Source organism: Bombus flavifrons, chromosome 11, assembly GCF_040668555.2.
Source record: "Bombus flavifrons isolate JBK064 chromosome 11, iyBomFlav1_principal, whole genome shotgun sequence".
NCBI classification, from domain to species: Eukaryota; Metazoa; Arthropoda; class Insecta; order Hymenoptera; family Apidae; genus Bombus; species Bombus flavifrons.
In genome coordinates, this window is record NC_138452.1 from 8,780,660 (window position 1) to 8,802,166 (window position 21,507).

The 21,507-nt window shown below is 35.1% G+C and overlaps 4 protein-coding genes and 1 long non-coding RNA gene across 6 annotated transcripts; 2 read left to right on the plus strand and 3 right to left on the minus strand.

Moving 5' to 3' along the window:
• Window positions 1-133: 133 nt before the first annotated feature.
• On the plus strand, window positions 134-5,058 carry egg (SET domain bifurcated histone lysine methyltransferase eggless). The gene is made up of 14 exons (XM_069123586.1): window positions 134-482; window positions 615-885; window positions 983-1,112; window positions 1,183-1,326; window positions 1,403-1,767; window positions 1,850-2,079; window positions 2,161-2,569; window positions 2,640-2,873; window positions 2,966-3,310; window positions 3,393-3,560; window positions 3,622-3,930; window positions 4,005-4,267; window positions 4,358-4,685; window positions 4,803-5,058. The coding sequence occupies exons 2-14, from the start codon at window positions 655-657 to the stop codon at window positions 5,007-5,009; spliced, it is 3,363 nt and encodes a 1,120-aa protein (XP_068979687.1). The 5' UTR covers window positions 134-482; window positions 615-654; the 3' UTR covers window positions 5,010-5,058.
• A 545-nt stretch (window positions 5,059-5,603) lies between these two features.
• LOC138184878 (myotrophin) lies at window positions 5,604-7,332 on the minus strand. 2 transcript variants are annotated; one of them, XM_069123275.1, is made up of 4 exons: window positions 7,198-7,332; window positions 7,040-7,120; window positions 6,663-6,773; window positions 5,604-6,463 (listed from the first exon to the last, which is right to left on the minus strand). In XM_069123275.1, exons 2-4 carry the CDS (start codon window positions 7,106-7,108, stop codon window positions 6,287-6,289), a joined length of 357 nt encoding a protein of 118 aa, XP_068979376.1. In that variant the 5' UTR covers window positions 7,109-7,120; window positions 7,198-7,332; the 3' UTR covers window positions 5,604-6,286. The 2 variants fall into 2 exon arrangements, with proteins under 2 accessions (XP_068979376.1, XP_068979375.1); XM_069123274.1 differs by having other exon boundaries at window positions 7,040-7,231.
• A 540-nt stretch (window positions 7,333-7,872) lies between these two features.
• LOC138184764 (uncharacterized) lies at window positions 7,873-15,111 on the minus strand. The gene is made up of 2 exons (XM_069123042.1): window positions 14,877-15,111; window positions 7,873-8,919 (listed from the first exon to the last, which is right to left on the minus strand). The coding sequence occupies exons 1-2, from the start codon at window positions 14,992-14,994 to the stop codon at window positions 8,576-8,578; spliced, it is 462 nt and encodes a 153-aa protein (XP_068979143.1). The 5' UTR covers window positions 14,995-15,111; the 3' UTR covers window positions 7,873-8,575.
• On the plus strand, window positions 13,256-15,335 carry LOC138184766 (uncharacterized). Its single transcript, XR_011174404.1, has 2 exons — window positions 13,256-14,280; window positions 14,837-15,335. It is a non-coding gene; the product is annotated as an uncharacterized LOC138184766 (long non-coding RNA).
• Window positions 15,336-16,680: 1,345 nt separating this feature from the next.
• LOC138185150 (pneumococcal serine-rich repeat protein-like) lies at window positions 16,681-21,091 on the minus strand. The gene is made up of 2 exons (XM_069123856.1): window positions 20,098-21,091; window positions 16,681-18,365 (listed from the first exon to the last, which is right to left on the minus strand). The coding sequence occupies exons 1-2, from the start codon at window positions 21,089-21,091 to the stop codon at window positions 17,251-17,253; spliced, it is 2,109 nt and encodes a 702-aa protein (XP_068979957.1). The 3' UTR covers window positions 16,681-17,250.
• Window positions 21,092-21,507: the final 416 nt, after the last annotated feature.

A 21,507-nucleotide genomic window follows, 5' to 3' on the forward strand; every position in this document is an offset into this window, starting at 1 on the left:
TCTATTCATTTTGTACAACAATAAACGTATTTGTTAATTGCGTTATTTAGTATCTAGATCTCGATTGACTAATATATAAATCACTCTTTTGATTATACCCAAATACTTAAAAATTATATATTATGAGTTGGACCAGGATTTCCTCTACTTATATTTGAAATTATGAATGTTTCCCGCGCTAGTTATTTGGTAGGTGGCACTAATTTGGCTGGATTTCATATCGTTCTGTTGTAAATAAGCTAATAATGGACATTTTATTTATTACCATTAAGTTTTTTTGACCACCCGTGATATGAATAAATGTAAAAAGAATCGAATGTATAGAATCAACAAAATATGAAATGTTTAAATATTTTTGTATGAATTAAATTCAAAATCGAAAAAAGTTGCCGAATAAGAACATATTTCATTAAATAGTTTCATTAAATAATGTATTAAAGAAATTGTATTTATCTGTTATTAATGTAAAAATTGTTGCTTTGGTAAATATTATCTTTTTTTACATTTTTAATACTTAATCAATATTTTAGTTACCTAACCTATATATTTGTTTTTATTTACATTTATGTCATTATACTTATCTGTAAATAAATAAACATTTCTTTGTTTCTAAGTTATCAGAAGATTATAATACTTTTAATAATATTGCACAAAATGGAAGTCATTGAACTTGTTTCGGATGATGAAGCATCAGGGGATAACACACAAAAAAATAGAAGTTCAATAATTTGCAATTCTAATTGTGTTAACTTTGAATGTTCTTCTGGAGTAGATATGAAATTAGCACCTTCTTTTGCATGTGCTTTTTATGGAGTGAATACAGAAAAAAAGAAACAGCGTATGATATGTACAAAGTGTTTTATTGTTGCTTTAGAACACCAAAAGGTTTGACTTATAAAATATGTATTTTTGACTACTTAATGTGGTATTGTAAGAGACAGATTTTTGTTTGATATTTACACTATGATATTAATTTTCATAGCAACTGGTCGCAGCTTTCGTAGATCGTAAGCCATTATTGAAGTGTGAATTCCCAGACCGTACAATGGAGGTAGAAATTTCTGATAGTGATGATTCAGATGATGAGAAAAAGAAAGATATATGTGACGAGGGTAAAATTAAAATTGTATTACAATGTATTATGTATATTTGAGATATTGGTACATGTTTTATTTGTTTCAGAAAAATATTTGCCAGAAGAAATGCTTGCGGATATGGAAGAAATGTTAGATAGCACATTAAACAATATTTTGGAGAAGTATGATGTTGACTATCAAATTAAACAAGCTCATAATGTACTAAAAGATCAGTGGGATAGAGTAGATGGTATATCATTATTTTGCAAAGTATAATTTATATATATTTGTTACATTTGAATTAGATCACATAATTTTTTATACAGAACAAAATGAAGTTCTGGATAAAACAATTAAAGATTTGATGTGTACTATGGATATGTTACGTAATAATTTATATGACGAATTCAGACCACAAATTCAAATGCTCCAAGAACTTCAAATAAATGATGGATATGTGGATAATGGATTTTATCCATTAGTGGCAACAAAAAAAGTTACACAAATAAGAATTGCCTCTTCTTCAACGTTAGAAGATAATCAACCAGAAGTTTTACCAATTGAACAAGATAATAGCCAAGTTGTGGTTTTGGATTTACCTCCAATTGGTCCACTTGTGAGAGCACAGATAGATATTGATACCATTGTATATATTATGAAGCATCCACTTATGCCATGGATTAAAGCAAAGGTTTGTGAATATATTTTTACTTGAATTTTATACAAATAGTTTTACATTTAATCTACTTAAAGATTTACTTATTGTTTACTAGGTGCAAACTGTAGTCTATAGAATTCCCTTACATTGTCGTGTAAAATTATTACAAAAGAAGTATAATTCTGTTATTAAATCTGTTTCTGGTAAACAAATCGCAGCTGCTGTAACTAGCCAAGTAGTAATTCCAATTGGTACACGAGTAGTTGCTCTATTTAAAGATGTTTCATCTAGTAATTTTTATAGTGGAGTTATAGCTGAACCACCAAAAGCTACAAATAAGTATAGGTATATTTCATAGATGAAATTTTAAATAAATTAATAATATATGAATAATAGTAAGTAATAATAGATTTGTTATTTTTTTAGATATTTGGTATTCTTTGATGATGGTTATGCTCAATATGTTGAGCACAAATATATTTATTTAGTTGCTGAATCTTCCAACAAAGTTTGGGAAGATATACCTAATGAATCTCGCGATTTTGTGAAGAAATATATTGAAACATATCCTGAAAGACCAATGGTCAAACTACAAACAGGACAAGTAGTAAAAACAGAATGGAATGGTAAATGGTGGGTTGCAAGAGTAATTCAAGTTGATGCAAGTTTAGTACAAATGCATTTTGATGCTGATGGAAGAACAGAATGGATCTACAGAGGTTCAGCTAGATTAGGGCCTTTATATATTGAACTTTTAAAAGCCAATGCTAGACAACAAGGACATCATGCATCTGTCAATACACCTAGTCGACATCGACTGCCTGCTATCTCTAATGTATGTGAAGCATTTTAATTCTATTTTTATAGGAGATACTTAATTAATGTAAATCTTACTAATATTTTAGAAAAGCAATTTACCTTATGTAGAATATACATCTAATCTAGAACCTGAGGAAGAAAGATTTTCTCAATTAGAAAAAGAACAGAATATAGTAAATGAAACTACTAATACAGTTACATCAAGTGCACCACAGCAATCACGTGCTGTTGCTAGAAAAAGTACAAGTAAAAAGCAAAATATTGTGGATACAAGTTCCTATAATCCTACAACAGAAACAAAACCTTCTCATAGTATCGTTGTAAGTGCATTAAATAAACTAATTATAATTCTTATAAGATAATTTAAAATGAGATATAAGATTTAAAAGCATATATTATCACTTCATCTTAGTACTACCAAACACAGAACAAGATTCAAACAAAAAAATTTGTTCCACATAAATGTGGCCCTCAGTGCGTTCAAGGAATATCTTTTACACCTGATGACTTGAGAGGTTATTCACCTCTTTCAATACCATTACTTTGTGGTTGGAACAGACAACTTTGTAAATATCCAAAAGGCAAGAAAATTACATTATATCAAGCTCCATGTGGTGTCAGATTACGAAATATGGAAGAGTTACACCAATATCTTCGCAAAACAGGCAGCCCAATGTCAGTTGATTTATTTGATTTTGATTATTGGGTGCATTGTCTAGCAGAATTTGTCTTGGATAAATGTTTTATCAATATAAAGGTAAATAAAATATTACGATTATTGAGATAATTAATACTTGCTTAATATTTTATAACTCGATCGTTCTTTTTTTAATTTCAAGGATCTCAGTTATGGTATAGAAAATGTACCAATACCATGTGTTAATGAATTAGATCACACTCAACCAGATACCATTAGATATAGCACTCAGAGAGAACCAACAGAAGGAGTTAATCTTAATTTAGATCCAAATTTCTTGTGTAGCTGTGATTGCGAAGACGATTGCCAAGTATGCTCTTTTTATAATAATTTAAATTATAAGATATCTAATTATATAAATCATTTTATAGGATAAAACAAAATGTCAATGTTGGCAATTAACAATACAAGGTGCTACTCTCGGAGGAAGAGTGCCAAATACATCTGTTGGTTACGTATATAAACGTTTACCAGAGCCAGTTACTACTGGAATTTATGAATGTAATTCTGAATGTAAATGTGCTGTAAAAACTTGCTTGAATAGAGTAGTGCAACATCCATTAACATTAAAATTACAAGTGTTCAAAACAGCTCCTCGGGGCTGGGGCATTCGATGTCTAAACGATATTCCTCTTGGATCTTTTATTTGTATATATGCTGGTAGATTACTTACAGAACAGGTAAAAAATTATAATAAGATATAGTACAAACAGTATAACTTATTTTAAGATTTACCTCTTTCTTTATCTCTAAGGGAGCTAATGAAGGTGGTAAAAATTATGGAGATGAATACCTAGCGGAATTGGATTATGTGGAAGTAGTGGAAAGTATTAAAGAAGGATATGAAAGTGATGTTCTCGAATCAGAAATGCCATTATCTACCACAGAAGATAAAAAAAAATCTATAACTAGCGATGATGAGGATAATACGAAAATAAATGCAAATGATTCAGACGAAGATTTCAACGTTAGTAGATACTTAAATTTCAATGTAGATTCTACAGAACCTTCTATTAGGTAAGTAAAAAGTACTTAATTATTAATAAATGATGTAGTCTATATTAACAGAATATTAATAATAAAGAAAAATTATTAATAATGATGTAGAAAAAGGCTAAGAAAACGAAAACGAGATGATGTCAATCAAGATGGATCTGAAGAAAATAGCGAAGATGGACACATTGCTAAAACCACCGAAAATATTACGAAGTCTTCTACCAATGAAAATCGTTCAAATGATCTAGATGCAATTACTATAAGTGATGAAGAAGAAAATAGAAGTGGTAGGCGCGAACCAAGTAGATTTGATCCTACAGTGGAACCAACACAAATAGAAAGACCTAAATTCAAATCAGTAAGAGATTTCTTTGGAGAAGATGAGGCTGTTTATATAATGGATGCTAAAACAACTGGAAATATTGGACGTTACTTAAACGTAAGATATATTTCAATTGAAATTTTTACATGACTACAATACTTCAAAACAGAATTTGGTATTGTTACTTCTATTATTAACATTATATTCGAATTATAATTATTGGTAATTTTTCAGCATTCATGTGATCCAAACGTTTTTGTGCAAAATGTATTTGTAGACACGCATGATGTAAGATTTCCATGGGTGGCATTTTTTGCTTTAAATTACATAAGAGCGGGTCAGGAATTAACATGGAATTACAGTTATGATGTTGGAAGTATACCAGGTAAAGTCATCATCTGTAAATGTGGTGCATCTAATTGTAGAGGTCGACTTCTCTAATATGTGACATACTTTATATAAAATTAATAAAATTTGATTAATAAATGTGGTTTAGATTTCCCTTTTTTTTAAATAATATGATTTGTTATTATAAGTTGTATGAAATGCGCAACAAAGTATTTTGCTCATCATTAAAAAGATGTCATTTTTAAGTGGTTTAATAATATTTTTATTTTATATTTATATTGCATCTATTGAAATATTACAAGTTAGTGTACAAAATAAAATAAATGCAGAAAATTTAAAAATCAACTGCACTATATTTTACAAACATAATGTTTTGTCTTAAAATATTTAATATGTTAATAGTGCTTTTTATATATAGATATGATATGAAAAAAATAAGATATTAGCAAAAATATATATTTTATAACTATAATAGATACAATTTGTATTTTTAACAATTGACATTTGACAAATAAATTTTGGTATATAAAACGTTTTGATATATATATTATTTATATTTTATTTTTATTATTTAATTGCATATATATTTTATTTTCTATTAATATATGTTATATTAATATATTGTAAGCAATAATATGTTGAGTAATAAATAAATGATAAATACAGGTTTAATAAAATACAATGATATACATAACAATGATGCACTGGTTTATTATTTTTGATTATTATACACCTTTAAAACTTCTTAAGACATGTTAGATAGTTAGTACCATAAAGATAGCTCTTTAATTTTCTTTTCTATAATTTATACATATCATTCTTGAAACTGAATTAAATTATGTAGTATCTTAATTCAAGCATTCAAATATTTCAATATATACTATAACTTTTTGTCACAAAAAGCTGTTTTAGTTAGTAGGTAGTTGTAAAAAAATGTATAAAAGAAATTTGTAATATTTGTAAATTAATAACAAATATTTAAAACACGATGCTGCTTCTTATAAATGTATCAAAATATCTCTTGCTATATAATGTTACATGCTTTAAAAATAAATTTGTTTCTATTGTTAGTTTGCAAAACAATCTGTATGATATAATATTTTAAAGCTGAAACTATATATAGTTTAAATCTCTAAGAGTAACCATATAAAAGAATATGAGTTCATGATTATATGCTCCAGATGTGCAATATATTATTATAAAACTACATGTGTGTACCTATATGTTTTTGTTTTTTAATTTAAAGTGTATAAATATGATAGTCTAGTCATATGCAGAAAATCAAGACAAAGCAATGATGATACTCCTATGAGGAACATTAAAATACTAAAATAACAAAATTATTGCTTCATGATTTGTTTGGCTTTGTGCTAGTGGAATTTAAGCAATTCTTTGATCTCATCCTTTTCAGCAGCATCTAAATAATTTGTTCCATTTGGTGTCAATCCATCTGCTCTAGCTCCTTTTTCTAATAGTAATTTTACACAATTTGTATGTCCTTCCCAAATTGCTGCTAATAATGCTGTTATTCCATGTTTATCTGTTACCTGTAAGTGAATACATTTTGCTTAAATCATTGTAATACGATTTATTTTTAGTATAATTTCTCTGATGTTCATCTCTTATATTTCAAGTAAAACTAATAAAATATTATATACAATGCTTAGTAAAAAGAAAGATAAATAAATTTTGAATATTTTCATGTTTCAATCTCACGCATATTATCTAATATTTATATATATTTACATTTGCATTTGCACCCTTTTCCAAAAGATATCTGACTACTTCACTTTGGCCATAATCAGCTGCATAATGTAGGGGTGTCCTTCCATCAATCATTTGATTGACATCAATATTCTACCAACAGGAATATATTTAGACAATTTAATATATGTTCACTTGTAGGAAAAAATGTATAACTAATTTGAAAAGGAAATATGAATGATTTTTACAACTATTAGTTTAATCGGGTAATTAGTATTTTTTTATATGTTTTAAACTACATAAAATTCTATGAATTCTATATTAAACATCAAAAAGCGATATCTTTTTATGACGTTTCTGAGTAGCGGCAGTCAAAAAGCAACAGAGGAAAAAGATGATTTAACGTTTCATATATTTGCCTTTTTCTCAACGATATCCCGCACTTGCTCCAAATCACCATTTTTTATTCCCCACACGAGTTCACTCATTTTCGTTGTAAGCTATTAGAAAAATTTTATATATCACACAGCCTCTCAAATTTCTACGTTTATTCTAATCAGTTCACGTTCGTACTCACTCAAGTCTCACGTCCATTAAATTTGGTTAAACAGCGAATTTCGCTGGAACAATCTTTCCAGGCTGCCAACATATATAATAATAAAATGAAATCTTCTAAGATACCAACATTAAAGATAGCGTACCAAAGTCAGATAAAATGAACGATTTCCTGTTCCAATTAAATAACCAATGCTTATTTTATAACTACAATTGTATATGGTGATATTAAAAACAAGTAATTAACTATACTGTTTAACTTTCAATTTGTGTCTATATTCTAAGTTCTCTCCAACTATGTATAGAAATAATGATAATAACAAGGTAGAAATTTTTTAATTTCTCAGTATTGTAAAAGTTATGCCTCTTTGTTTTTAATGTAAGTAAATTTAGCGTATATAATTTAAAATTTATTTATTATAGCTGCTTTTTCATATTTCTTTAATTAAAATTCTATTAGTTATGTTTATAGAACATACGAATTACAAGATCAACTTAAATACTATTTATTCTTTCCGGACATAACTTCAATGATAATAAGATAAAGATTTCCCAAACACTTGGTAAGACAACTTTTTTCTTGAAAAATTTAAAAATTAAACAAATATTATGCACATTAATTTATATTAGGAAAGTAGTTACGGTATATTGTATTCACTATTGTCGGAAGTACGGGATAAAAAGTACACAGTGTATGTAGTATTGAATTAAATAAGTATTAATTTAATCACATATAATTACAGTCACACATGTTTTTACATTACATACGCAAGACTTTCTACTTTTGGAGAAAAAGAAAGAATTAATTTCCTATGTGACAATTATTGTTCGGAGAAGGGAATAACAAAACGGCTATAGGAGTATCTAAGTCTCGACTTCCGGGACTAGGAGACTGAAGAAACTCAATATTTTCGAACAGATACCGAAACACTGATATTACTTGTACATCATCGTTTATCAATGATAATGTTAATAATACGCTTACTTTTATCTAAGCTATGTATGTTTTGCTATTTTTTGATAAGTTCTTCGAGTTAACTCCTGAATTATATACAGTGTATAATTTTAGTCTCGCATTAAGTTAAGTCGAATTGCGTTGAAGGGTAACAGGATGTTGCAGTAAACCGCCTTCTCGTGATGAAACAACGGGTATCGATGCGCGACGTTAAAAGTAATACATGTTCTTTTTGCTTTAAGTAAAGACGTTACCGTTCTTTTCGACAAAAAATCTCAACTAAAATTATTTTTTCCTGTTTCAGTTATTAAAAACAGTTATCTCAGAATACGATAACAGATCTTCGACTTCTACTTTTTAATCGACCGTTCAATTTATTGTAGTTTACAAAAGTCACGATCTGCATTTTTTTCGTTTCTTTGAAATTTTTTTTTAAATTAAAAGTTTAAGCCTTCGCCGGAGTCGCTTCCGGGGTTTTCTCGGTCTCTACGATTTCCGTGGGTGGAGGCAAAGTCGGAATTTCCGGATATTCGAGTTTCGCTCCTTCTTCGCATTCGAAAATGGGACAGCAGTCTGGGAACGTGGCAGTCTTGTTAGTTTTGTCTGAGAGTTTGCATTTCGGGTTAGCCTTCGGCAGCGGTCCACAGTCTTCAACGAGTTCGAAGAGGCGACCAGAGTTATCGTCGGCTGGCACACAAGTGGAACGGCCGCAGAATGGTGTCAAATCCCAGGATTTCGTTGGTTCGATGGTAGCGCATCTTGTTGAGGCGAAGCACATACCGGGGAAATCTAAAAAAAAGAGTTAGATAGAACTATATAATTTATATCACAAAATTAATCTTTGGCAGTAAGAAATTAAAGTTTCGAATTTGATAATTCGTATCAAAATGTTATTATAACATTCGTATAAAATTTGTGCATAAAATTAAATTCTTTCTAATTCTCTATGGTTTGTTATAGTGTTATATCATAAGTAATTGAACGAGTAATCGAATATCGTAACAACTAGACAATCGCTAATATTTTTGCGGAATACAAGTTTCTGAATTACATAAAATATATTACATAAAGAAGATATCGGATTGATATGTTGTATTAACTAGAACACTAGATTTGATTACGTAACGGAACAGTCTTTTATGCAATAAAACGTAGCAAATGGTAGCCTTTCTTTGTGGAGAAAGGAATCCATATCGTTTAATTTACTAGGAATAACCGGAATCTTCTACCCGGAAGGTATTGCGTATTTAGAACTGGATTTTTTAGCAAGTAAAAAACAAGAAGCGATTAATCGTAGTCTATAGTAAATATCCTTATCAAATATCAAATTATTTCCGAGATTCCTAAAAAAAAAAAAAAATTAGAAGAAAAAATATACATGGCATTCAACATAGTTTTTTTTTTAAAAAGGAGCAAATCTATATAATTGCAGTAAAAATTTTTTATATTTATTATATTTATATAATTTCTTCAAGATGTTTTGAATTCCAAATGAATCATCAGCGGATTTTCACCAACTGTGACGTAAAAGTAAAATCTCATTCTGTAAGAGCAACGACTTGTACAGGTTGTGATTCTTCGACAGAATGCATCGGTACCGCGCACGATGCGTGGACGTGCTGCATTATCTGATTACACGCACACCTGTGGAAGGTTTCATTACTTTCTAACATTAAGCCATTTTTAACGTCTCGTCGCGCCTTCTAAGTTTATACAGACACACGCACGCACGGTATTCTATTATAATGCGTCTCGATCGATCGTAGATAGATGACAGAGGAGTTTCATTGGTGCCAATCGGGCTAGAAACTTCAAGGAGAAATACTTTCACTGTCACACCGTGTTACCATTTGTGTAATTATCGCAAACTCTGACTAAGCCAATTGCCATACTTTTTTACTTCTTTCTTTTTTCTATTATAGAGTTCCCTGGATTTAACAAGAAAAATGAATCGCTTGAAATGATTAGAAGATGATTGAATAGAAAGCTTTTATCGCTTGGCAAGATAACGTAATACATCGAGAACTTTATCATATTGTACAAGTTGAACGATTAAGATAAAAATTGTTTAAAACAATTAAAAAATTACTGAAGTATCTGTCACTTAGGGGGTAAAGTATAAGTCGTTGTTCTTCACATATTTGTGCATTAATATTTGTGTATTTCAGATCTATAGAAGGGACGATAATGGCAGAAATAAAAGAAAACTTTATTCGAAAAAATTATTCAAAAGCTATTTAGCGTTCTTTCCTTTTTAACTACTCGACTTTTTAAACATTACGCAATATGAATGTCTAATTAATTATGAAAGGAAGACGGATTGGACAATAGTCCAAAAAAAAATAACAAGTATGTCGCTCAAACATGAGTCGCTTGTTACCTTCTAGGAATAAGATTTATTTGAATAATGACGTGTCTGTTACCGTTTTCTCAATGCCAGTTTCGATACGTCGAAGGCATAAAACGATGGGCGTTCACGCCAACGCTAAAAGTGCCGTGGTATACGGCACCAGTTCTTGCGAGCCACCTGGATCATAAGAAAGTGATTCGGGAGCCTTTATTCTAAATGATCGGTTGTTTAATGGAATATTCCAAATCGAGGAACATCTTGACTCGATATCGATGAGATACAGATACAAGGGTTTTTCTTCTAATACTTTTAAACACCATAATCCATCTTTCATGCAAACTTCATACAGGGAATTAAGTGCTTAGCAAAATTATAATCATATAATAAAGCTCATAATTTCCAATTCATCGTAATGACATATCATTAATTTATTTGAAAGTAAAGCTAAATATAAAATTTAATTCTTAATGATCCAATTGATGGGTGATAACCAATATGGAATCCAGAATCATCGTTGCAACGTGAATTTCAAATTCCGTATACATGTGTACAACTGCAAACAGTACAGTTGTTGCGAAAATAAAGTGAGTATGTGAACAGTTTCACTTTCCTTTCTATATGGAACATACGTGATCTTAAAAAATGTTATTGAATGTGATTTACGCTAATTAATAGGAGGATTGCAGATTCGAAGGAAAGAGAAGCGTGCTATTCATACGCTAACCGAGAAAAGTAACTCGAAAAGAGAAAGGGATGATGAAGTCGACTTCATGGTTTGCTGTGCAATTTTGTTAATAACATTGTAAAATTGCTGGCTACGGAAAAACTTTAATCTGACGCCATTCACATGGTAAAAGGCAACAATTTCGACCGGTAAATTGGTAAAAATCGTAGACTTTTTATCGCCATCACTGAGTTGAATGTATTGATCTGGAAGGAGTTATAACATACAAACACGGTGCAAATTAATTTGTAATTTTCATGGAAAGAGCTCTGGCCTCGTCACTTCTAAAGCGAGCCATTTAAGGAAGTGGTATAAAGAATGATTTATAGTGGACATTCTTAGACTTTCACCGACATTAAAGATTCATCTGTCTGCAAGGGTCGACTTTCATGCTCGTAGGAGTAACGTTACGTTCACTCACTTTGTTTTTTTCGTCGCGGTTGGCTACGTTTCCGTCTGTTAACGCTTTTCATGGCTCGTGGATCATCAGTGACCCATGATATTCTAGATAGAAATAGAACTTTCATTGAACGGACAAATATGTTCTTCGTTATACTCAAGTAAGATAGATGAGCGAAAAGATCAACGTATCAGATGTATTAAAATGTTTACTTAGAGAACCTTACATAGTGTGTATAGTTAGAGAAAACTAATGGTATGAAACGTGTTAAGATCTGACTAATAAGTATTTGTCATCTTGAAATGAAATTACTTTACAATTTTTCTTAATAATTATTTAAATCTAAGCACGTTTTATTGTGCTCATAATGTAGTATTCTCGCATATATTAGTTTATAATAGTATATAACATAATAGCTTATCAATTTCAATAACGCTAATTAAGTAGGAACTTGAGATAGAGATAATCATAGCTCCTGTCGCTTGGTTGTCCGATCAATAAATCTGCGATCTGACATTTCAATAAACACGCGATATTCTCGCGAAATAACACGTTATCTATTGTATGGTTAATCAATGATGCATGTCACGTTTAGAAAATTAGTCACTCGTCACAGGCCACGATCACGAATTGCACATCGAGAGAATAATCGAAGGGTAACGATCTCCCGGTTGGAAAGTCGCGAAGCTAAGGGGAACAACAGAGTGCAATCAGCCTCTTTCTTACGAATTTTCATTCTGGCCCCGCTTTCGTCGCCGATGACCCAACCCAAGACCTACTTTCTGTAATCATCCTGTTTCAAAACGGGTACACTCGAACCAATGTTCGTGACTGTGTAAAACTTAACTTCAATGGGAACACGCGCACCTGCACTTAAATAGACATTACTTCTCGTTTTTTATATTTCGATGTATTCATTTTGTCATGCATAATAATATTTAATACGTGTATAAGTTTTGTAAAGAAATTTACAAAACTTTGTAAAGGCTCTCCTGTTCACGAAAAGTACAATATTTATTGTATCGCATGTTTCAAAAAATTCTTAAAGTAATGGTAAAAATGTATCTCACATTTGTCTTATCTTTTTTTACAGATTACAAATTTTCGTTCGCATTATTTTCGTGTCACTCTGCATACCTATTGGCAAACCAGTCGTGCGTAGAATGTGATTATGAAACGGAGTAAACAATCATCTAGCCGTCTTCTACTGAAAATTTCATAATTTCACCCAATTTCATTATCTTTGTTTCGATAGGATATGAATAAAATAAATGTTCTCAATGCGTGAATGACGTTCAAGACATCGTACATAAACGTACCTACGACGACACCATGTTCAGCATTTGCCGCTAGCAACTCATCAGCAATTCGATTATTCATCGGAATCTAGGTCTGGAGCGAAAAATACGGAGTAACCAGGCCACAGTCTGTGAATCAGCAAGACGCTATCTCCAGATTGTTCTTAGATCCTTTTTAACGATCTCTAATTATAGATTATTGGAACGATCAACAAACGAGGAGAATCAAGGACTATGTTCTGCATCATTAACGATTACCGTCGATAAATGGTCCAGACTCATGACTTCACGGAAGATTTCTGTATGATAAAAGCCGCCAACTTGCTTCCTATTCGATTTGTATGGATACTGTGTTCTTGAAACGTCGTTGTGTTTATGTATGTCTTATGTTTGCCTAGCTATACGCTACTAATGTTTTTACCTTTGAAGAATTACAATTCGCATCTCATGGACTCAATACGCGAAAAACTGATTTTGCTGCGGTAAATAGAATGGCAATTAATTATAAAAAGACAACATTATTCTAATAAGAGATTAAAAAGTGGAAAGTAGTTTTTGTTGAAGGTATTTTACGGTGAACGGTAGGTGAAGTCAAAGCTTATCCGAACACGTATATTCCATATAAAGAAAAGGCTGGAGGGCAGGTTGCGGGATCGATCGAAGAAGAAGAAACGAGTCCTCGCAGTACGAAGACTTTCACGCGATGATGGTCTTGTTATTGTTTCCTATTCTTCTGTTCGTGTAAGTGCGTTATTCACCTAAATTGTCACATGACTGTGGATCTACAAATCTATGAAAACGCTTATCTTCTCGATCTATCTTTTTTTTATTTTTTTAAACGAGGGAAAACATACATCTATCCGCCTTTGTTTGTACTGTTGCAAACATGTCACGACATGGTGAATAATGCGAGAGGACAAGATGGTAACGACAATGGTAGGGTGAAAAGAGCGTGGTTTCAAGGACCTGATTCCTCTATCGCGAATGGAAAGTCGAAGAAGCAGGAATTGTCAAATGAAACTGTGATTTATGCCCATTTCTGCAAACTCGTTGGTATGGTCGCTTCATTTGCAATTCTGGGAATGGTTTTCAAGTCGAGCGACTGACGATCCGAGGCAAAGGATGGAGAAAATGTCGAACAATTAACAAGATACGTTTACGCGGTTTTCGATTTTCTCTGCTGATCAGTTTGCTCTTCAAAAGTAATACTGATTCTTAGGCACACGTTATGAATGTGTGTGTTTTTTAAAGTATTTTCTAAGTGATTTCAGTTTTGGCAAAATGATAAAAATCGTTTTACTTTCGTGTCACGTATGTACCGGGTCACGTCTGCCGTTTCAAAGAACCGTCACACCGTCATCCTGACATACGTTTCTAGGTAAGAATAATACTGTTTGTGGTAGCACGATTGGATGTTGTTAATGCAAAGGAAAAAAGGGAAAAGAATTTATTCGAGTAAAATCGATTGATTTGACAAAATTATCGTAGATAGTATTCTTTTTCTACAAATTTTATTAAAATTGTAACGGCAAACATGTAATAGTTTTGGTGTACTTTAGATTCTAAACTACTTTAAATTGTGACGTTTTGTAAAAAATGTTTTACCTTCACAGTATGGCGCAGCTTGCTGTAGGTTTGGAACAACAGATATACAGAAATATGTTATGTTTCATGAGATTCATTATAAAAAATTGTACCTACATTGCTTAATCACCATTTAAATATTTTTAAAAGTTTTAGAACTATCTTTCAGTATCTGGCATAGTTTAATTAGCTTCGTTAGAATTGGCGACCAAATCCATTTATCAGGCTTTCCTAAACGCCTGACAAAAAACATTAGACATTGGTACCACGATATTATTTCATATTTCTGTGCGCGAGGGAGATCTAGATATACATATTGCAAGAAACTACATAAACCTTTCAAATTCCAGAAACGTTCATGAAGAAAGAAAGAAAAATAGAAAGACTCACCGCGAAGAACGTCAGCAGGTATGAGTCTTCTAAACGTTTTAGGACGTTCTTCCTCCTTCTTCTCCTCGGCGGCGAAAACGATCGCTGCGACAAGCAACAGGACCGGGACGAGCTTCATGATCTCGACGATGACACGAACAGAGAGAGAGGAAGGAGAGAGCAGACCCAGCGTACCTCTGAAGAGGAAAGGAAAAAAAGGATCTTCGTATACTCTGATTAAGACTGGTTGGGTCCGATTCTCGTGCCGGCATTTTATAGCTGTTCATGGGGCGGGGTCCTGTCGTCCCCACCAAACATTTATAGTCTCTCACCTCTTGAACCACCAGTCACCAAAGAATCGTTCGCGTCCCCCGATGCTCGATCGTGTGAGCTCCTCGTTCCTTGACGACGGACGCGCATGTATACACCTAATCGGTACATGAAGTGCACGACAATATACATATATACTTTGCTCTCACACCATCGAAATATGTAAATCGAATCAAATCCACGACCAATGTATTCCACTTGAGAGCGATACATATGACAAAGTGGGTTACCATTTGGTTTACGGATCTTTCATCCTTTTTTTCCTCGTTTCCTTTTTGATTTTGTTATACCAAGTTTCTTGGGTCGCTTCTTTTATTCATTCATTAGTGGTGGTCAAAGAATCCTTGATTCGATTAATTAGGAGAGAGTCCCAAAAGTATTCGTGATCTCTTAATTAGTGCATCTATACGATTGATATCTCCATAGGAGAATAAAGATTTAATAAAGATACGCGCTATATTAGTTAAGTCTTTCACTGGCATAAATATTATGAAGAAATAACGATGTAATATATTAAGAATAATTAGTTTAACGAACGTTACTAAAAGTTAGAAGAATACATCTGTAACCAATTGTACTTTCAACAGATCGTCGATAGCTAATGTATTAATTAGCGCTCTATGGATATTTGATTCAAGTTTTCTATCGTAATTTTAGCATAAGGTACAAATCGAAGTAAAAGTTTATATGAATCCAAATTCGTGACAAAGTATATTATATTCAGTTCAGTGAGCATCAATTTTACAACGTCGAACAAAGGGGACTAACAACTTGTTCGTGATCGGGTCACGTGTCGCGAAATCGTCATTGTATTCGAGGAAAAGAGGCTGGGGCTAACCCGTTCTCCTTTCGTTCACCGGTTTCGTCGTACTACCACGCACGATGCGCTCTCTTAGAGGCTGAAACAGTCGAATCTTTCACAAAACATCGCTTACCACATCACGAGTTTGCCATTATAAAAACTTGTAAAAGCGTATCGCATATACTTACTCGATGGTAATTGCCAAGCGATTAGGATGCACGCGTGCCCGTTTCGTAGGGTTGATGCAGAAATTTCGACGGCGATGTTTCGTGTCTGTTAAACTATATTCTTTTTAACCAACTTTCGCTGTTTCATTACAGTATCTTGTGGCCAATTAAAGAAGCGGCGTTCTCTCGAGAGCACTACTGTCGCGTAAGAAAACAATAATAACGGGTCATAGAGAGTTTCTTCCGGGCCATTTGAGCCAACAAGTAGGAAGCTAATCGGGACTAGGTACCTTATGGTTAATAGCGTTTACGTAACAACCGTATGCAATATAGAAATTACGATCGAACTTTAAAAAAATGGGGCTGATAATACCGTTTCTTTAACGTTCGCCAGTTACCACGAACCTGCTCGGTGTGCGATAAATTTATTAACCGCGCAATCGCGTTTTATCATTCTGTTATGCATAATTAACGAGCTGAAATTATGAAAAGGTGATCGCAAAGTAAAATCGCGCGATATCACGGAGGAAAGTAAAGAAGAAAGGGAAAGTTGCCTAGTGGCATCGTTCTTCCGAGTGAAGAGACTGTAACCTTCTGAATCACCGATCTCGGAACAAGTTCGTGGTATTTCAAGCGTTAGAGATCCTGTCTTATACCATGAATGTCATTTCTGTAAACAGGTACGTGTTCAGACTTATATCGAAATACACGACGCTCAACCATTCCTTGAGAATAATTTTCGATGATGTTGATATCATAAATAACATTACAAGGATTCCACGAAGTTGTTCTAACATACGTTTGACAAATTATTAATTTCTACGCTATCATGGATCCCTAACGACGGTGAGGCAAGGAACAAAGAAAAAGGTATATGCCAGGAAGAAGAGTGAAATTTTTGCTCATTTGCTAGAACAATTTAATAATGTCATCCGTACAATTTCGATTCGCATTTACTAAACTGGTGTCTCTAATCATCTCCTTTGCTTCTGCTCTATTATAGAATATATTCTGCTTGAAGATGTTGGACCTCTCCTGCGGAAATGTTCCTGTATTGCCGTCCTTAGCTAGATCTCTTCGAGTACCTCGTCCCTACTTACTTTACTGACCATTCTTCGGTGATTTCCTTCTTCGATGGGGAAAGACGTATCAACGGAGGTAACTTAATCTCTCCTGCCCATGCACCAGCTTCGGCGGATGCCTCTGAAGTCGCCGCAGCGGCGGATGCAGAAGCTTGTGCTTCCGCAGCAGCGGAGGCGGCTGCTTGTGCTACACCAGCGGCGTTCTCCGCTTGTGCCGAGGCTTCTTCTTCCGCCTCAGCAATGGCGTTCACTGCGGTCGCACGAGCTGCGGCTGCGTCTGCGACTGCTCTGGCTTTTGCGGCCGCAACGGCGGCAGCTGCTGCATCTGCTTCCGTTTTCACCGCAACTTCGGCAATTTTAAGGGCGAGTTGTGTTGCCTTGGCAGCAGCGGCGGCTTTAGCCTGGGCCTCGGCGGCGGCTGCAGCCTCAGCTTGTGCTAGCTCGTTCGATTTTTCCGCTTGGATAGCAGCACGGGCATTCGCAGCAGCGGCGGTCGATGCGAGCGTTTCCGCCTTTCCGGAGGCAGCCCTGGCCAAGGCCACGGCCGACTCAGCTTCCTCAGCAGCCTCTGCGGCCTCTAAGCTAGCCTTCGTCGCGATTGCTGCGGCGGCAGCCGCTTTTCCTTGTGCTGCTGCTGCTGCAGCAACCAACACAGCAGCACTGTTGGTGGATTCACCTGCATTCGCGGCAGCTGCCGCTGCTGATTTTGCTTGCGCAGCGGCGGCGGCTTGTGCCTCTGCTGCAGCTTGTCCCGCGCCAAGGGAAGTTGCGATAGCCTCGCCAGAGGCCGCCGCTACTTCCGACGCCCCGGTTCCTAGTTTCTTTCCAAGGATAGGTTCGCCCTTTAATATGAGCTCGTCCTTCGTGGCTGTTGTCACGCTCGCTATCTCGGTTTCTGACGTCAATGCCTCGCTTTCTGACGCCAATGCCTCGCTTTCCGAAGCCAATGTCTCACTTCCTGACACCAATGTCTGACTTCCTGACGCCAACGTCTCGATTTCTGAGGACGATGACGTTTCGGTCTTGACCTTTCCTATTTGCGCATTGGCAATGAGTGGTTTGCTTGCGCTGGCCAGACCCCAAACCAGCAGGGACACCGCGAGTATCGATGGAATCTTCATCTTCGAGGCTGCTTCGCAAGATTGATGCCGATTGGGACAAGATTTGCCCGTTTTATACGGCCATTGGCAATTGTGAAAACATCGTTGTTATTACGCGAAATGTTGTTTCATGGGTTTCTAAATATTTCTTTATCTTTTCTCGTCGATATCTTTATTGGTCGAACCAGAGTTTATTTAGGTGGATTCGAGTCTGAAATATAGCGTTTGTTTCCTTTCCGGGCTGGTTCGGTATTATTCGAATTATTGCAAGATTTTGGCGGCGAACATTTATTATTTCAATTGTACCGACCCAAAAGTAAAGTAATTGCTTTTGGAACCCGTGTTTTGAGAAAAAAACAAACGTTTGGGAATTTTATCGGTATTTCAATTATTCTGCTTCAAGTATTTGTCACATTTAAAATTATGAAAAATATTATATACATGTTTATATCTTCTAGCGTGAAATGTTGCTTTTAACATAGAATGCAAATGTCGTCATTGACATTGAACACTTTTACTAAGATAGCATGCATTTCACCTTTTCAAGATGTTGTATTCGTGCTTTCTCTTAATTAAAAGTGATTCTGGATATTCACCGTGCCTATGCTGAGTGCTTAGTATTCTCCATTAATTCGAAATATTATTTTCTTATTTGCTACTTTCTCAAGCCTATCATTTAATGATTCAATGTTCCAATATTTCATCCTGTGGCACAAATGTTTAAATCAGTTGTTATTTCACTATTATTATTTGCTGCTGTGATTTGGACATTTAAATATTTTTAGTGTAGCTTATATTTTTCAATATTTAGAGACGAAAGTAGAGACAGCAAAATAAAAAGTTGCAAAGAAGGCAATTGAGGAAGGCAAATTAAAGTAAATTTATTTATTACATTCATAGTCTACAAATATATTCGATTAAAATAACATGCTTCACGTAATTATTAAATACTGTAGGTGCTATAAAAGATAAGCTAACCTCTTATCTACTTTCCAATGTATGCATTAAACAATCACTATTTCGTTTCGCATAATTATTCAGTTGTACTCGATAATCCAATATTTATCGACCAATGTAGCCGTGCATGATTAAGTAATTGGACACCGATTTTAAAGTACATAAATTTAAATAAGTTAATTCAAGTTTGCATATTTTTGTGATAATTTATACTCATATATTTAGTAAGTGTTATTTACTAATTTACTAATTGTAAATACTTATTGCTTTAATCTAGATTAATTTAATGCAACCGGCCTGATCTAAGATAACTGTATTTAACGTATATTTATATGTAGTCGAATTGTACACACACATGTGTATTATATGTTCAAAATACAAGTTATTTCTTCGTATTCTACGTTAGAAACATTTATCAAATATACAAGATTATAAGAAGACATTTATTAATTGTTTAAACTTTCATATACTAGAAATCGCAGGCTGCTCTACCGTCGCCGACATCCAGCATCTTAAAGCCAAGCCAGGAAGCTCACGAAAGATTCTATGGAAGATCCATCTATCAAAAAGGATTGGAAAAAAGGAAGACAATGAAAATTACCAAGAAAATACATATTTGCTAAAACAGTGGACCTTTATTATCACGTAGGTAAGCTCATTTCGACAATGTTACTCTTAATTTTTATCGACTCCGTCTGTCGTTCTCTAATCATATTCAAATAATTTTCTATCGTGTTCAATCAGAAATTTCTCAAAATCGTCTAAGAAAGACTTCCTCTTGTCCCCTTCAGATATCCCTTCATTTCCTGTCCTTGTCTAAAGCATCTAAGTTGGCACTAGCTTCAGCTAAGGCTTTAACTTCAGCGACTGACTGAGCCGCGGCACCAGCGTCCCGTCCAAGTCCTAGAATAGCTCCATCTCCGACAGCTGCGGCTGCGGTGGCCTTCGCTGCGGCGGAAGCTTCCAGTTGTGCGGTTTGCGAGTTCTCGCTAGCCCAGTTGGCGGATCCCTCGGTGGCTGCTGTACCTGCGATCCGCGAAGCGGATTGTGCCTCCGCTGCAGCGGCAGCTTCTGCGCTGCTAGCGTCAGCGGCCAACACGGCGGCCTTACTAATAGCGGCAGCGGTGTTTTCCGAGGAAGCGGTGGCCTTTGTTTCTGCAGCGGCTGCAGCAGCGGCGGTTTGGGTGGCCACTGCGGCGGACCATTTCGATTGCGCGGCGGATTGTTCCGCTCTGAGGGTGGCACCAGCTTCAGCGGCGGCTAAGGTGGCGGCACGTTTCTCCAAATCGCTGGAAACGTCTTGGGCGGTGGTGGCCGCTCTGGAGGAGGCCTGGGCGCGTTCTAGCGCGGATGCGGCTGCGGCAGCCGCGGCGTCCGCGCGAGCAGAGGCAGCTTGTTGCTCAGATTGAGTTTTCAATGCTATCAAAGCCTTCTCCTGTGCCAGTAGCTGTGCCTGCGTTGCTTCTTTTACAGCGGCAGCAGCTTTGGCCGTAGCAGCAGCAGACGCTGCCGACGCACGCAAGAAAGCCTCAGCGAGGGCCAAGGCAGAAGCTTTCACTTTGGCGGATGCCTTAGCCTCTGCGGCTGCAGTTGCCTTGGTACTAGCCAGAGCCACAGCTGTGCTCTCGCCGAGTTTCGGGGCGCCGTTCTCCTTTCGCTTCGCGCTAGTGTCCACGTTCTTCAGTAGGAGCTGCTCCACGAGGGCAGACTCCTGCTTGGGGGCACTGAGTTCCACGATACTTGCGTGCACCAAGCCCCATGTGAGCAGGCACGTGACGAAAATCGCTGGGATCTGCATGGTCGACGGAACTTTGCCGATTGATGCCGATTCTTCCGGCACGCGCCAGTTATATACCGGGGGTTGCAGTTGTACAAATAGTTAGGGCAAGCGTAGGGACTATGCAGTTGTGTAAATGCAGGAAGGTGTTGTTGCGATTGGCGTCGTTACTCGCTGTTTCGCTTTGTTATTCTTACCTTGATGAAGTTGTAGCTTATTTTTTCGGACCCAGATAGTGTTTACAGGTGTGCTTTGCTTTGCCTGGTGAGAAACAGATGTAATTTTTGTTGCTCCAGCAGAGTTTTGTGTAGAAAGCAAATGTTTAGTGAAATAATCAAAAGATATGGTTGTCTGTTGTTCTATGGTATTTGAAGACAAATTTTTGGATTCGATGTTCAATATTATTTATCGATAATGTATATATTTAAAATTTTGAG

What these genes read in the sequence shown, in the direction of transcription:
- LOC138185150 (XM_069123856.1), bottom strand. Translation starts at nt 21,091, where the DNA reads ATGCAGATCCCAGCGATTTTCGTCACGTGCCTGCTCACATGGGGCTTG. An exon ending in TGCTTTAGACAAGGACAGGA is followed by an intron (nt 18,366 to 20,097) that starts AATGAAGGGATA and finishes CTTGCGAAGCAG; the next exon opens with CCTCGAAGATGAAGATTCCA.
- egg (XM_069123586.1), top strand. Translation starts at nt 655, where the DNA reads ATGGAAGTCATTGAACTTGTTTCGGATGATGAAGCATCAGGGGATAAC. An exon ending in GACTGCCTGCTATCTCTAAT is followed by an intron (nt 2,570 to 2,639) that starts GTATGTGAAGCA and finishes CTAATATTTTAG; the next exon opens with AAAAGCAATTTACCTTATGT. An exon ending in ATTGCGAAGACGATTGCCAA is followed by an intron (nt 3,561 to 3,621) that starts GTATGCTCTTTT and finishes ATCATTTTATAG; the next exon opens with GATAAAACAAAATGTCAATG.
- LOC138184764 (XM_069123042.1), bottom strand. Translation starts at nt 14,994, where the DNA reads ATGAAGCTCGTCCCGGTCCTGTTGCTTGTCGCAGCGATCGTTTTCGCC. An exon ending in ACCTGCTGACGTTCTTCGCG is followed by an intron (nt 8,920 to 14,876) that starts GTGAGTCTTTCT and finishes TCTTTTTTTTAG; the next exon opens with ATTTCCCCGGTATGTGCTTC.
- LOC138184878 (XM_069123275.1), bottom strand. Translation starts at nt 7,108, where the DNA reads ATGAGTGAACTCGTGTGGGGAATAAAAAATGGTGATTTGGAGCAAGTG. An exon ending in GGGATATCGTTGAGAAAAAG is followed by an intron (nt 6,774 to 7,039) that starts GCAAATATATGA and finishes TCCTGTTGGTAG; the next exon opens with AATATTGATGTCAATCAAAT. An exon ending in AAAAGGGTGCAAATGCAAAT is followed by an intron (nt 6,464 to 6,662) that starts GTAAATATATAT and finishes ATTCACTTACAG; the next exon opens with GTAACAGATAAACATGGAAT.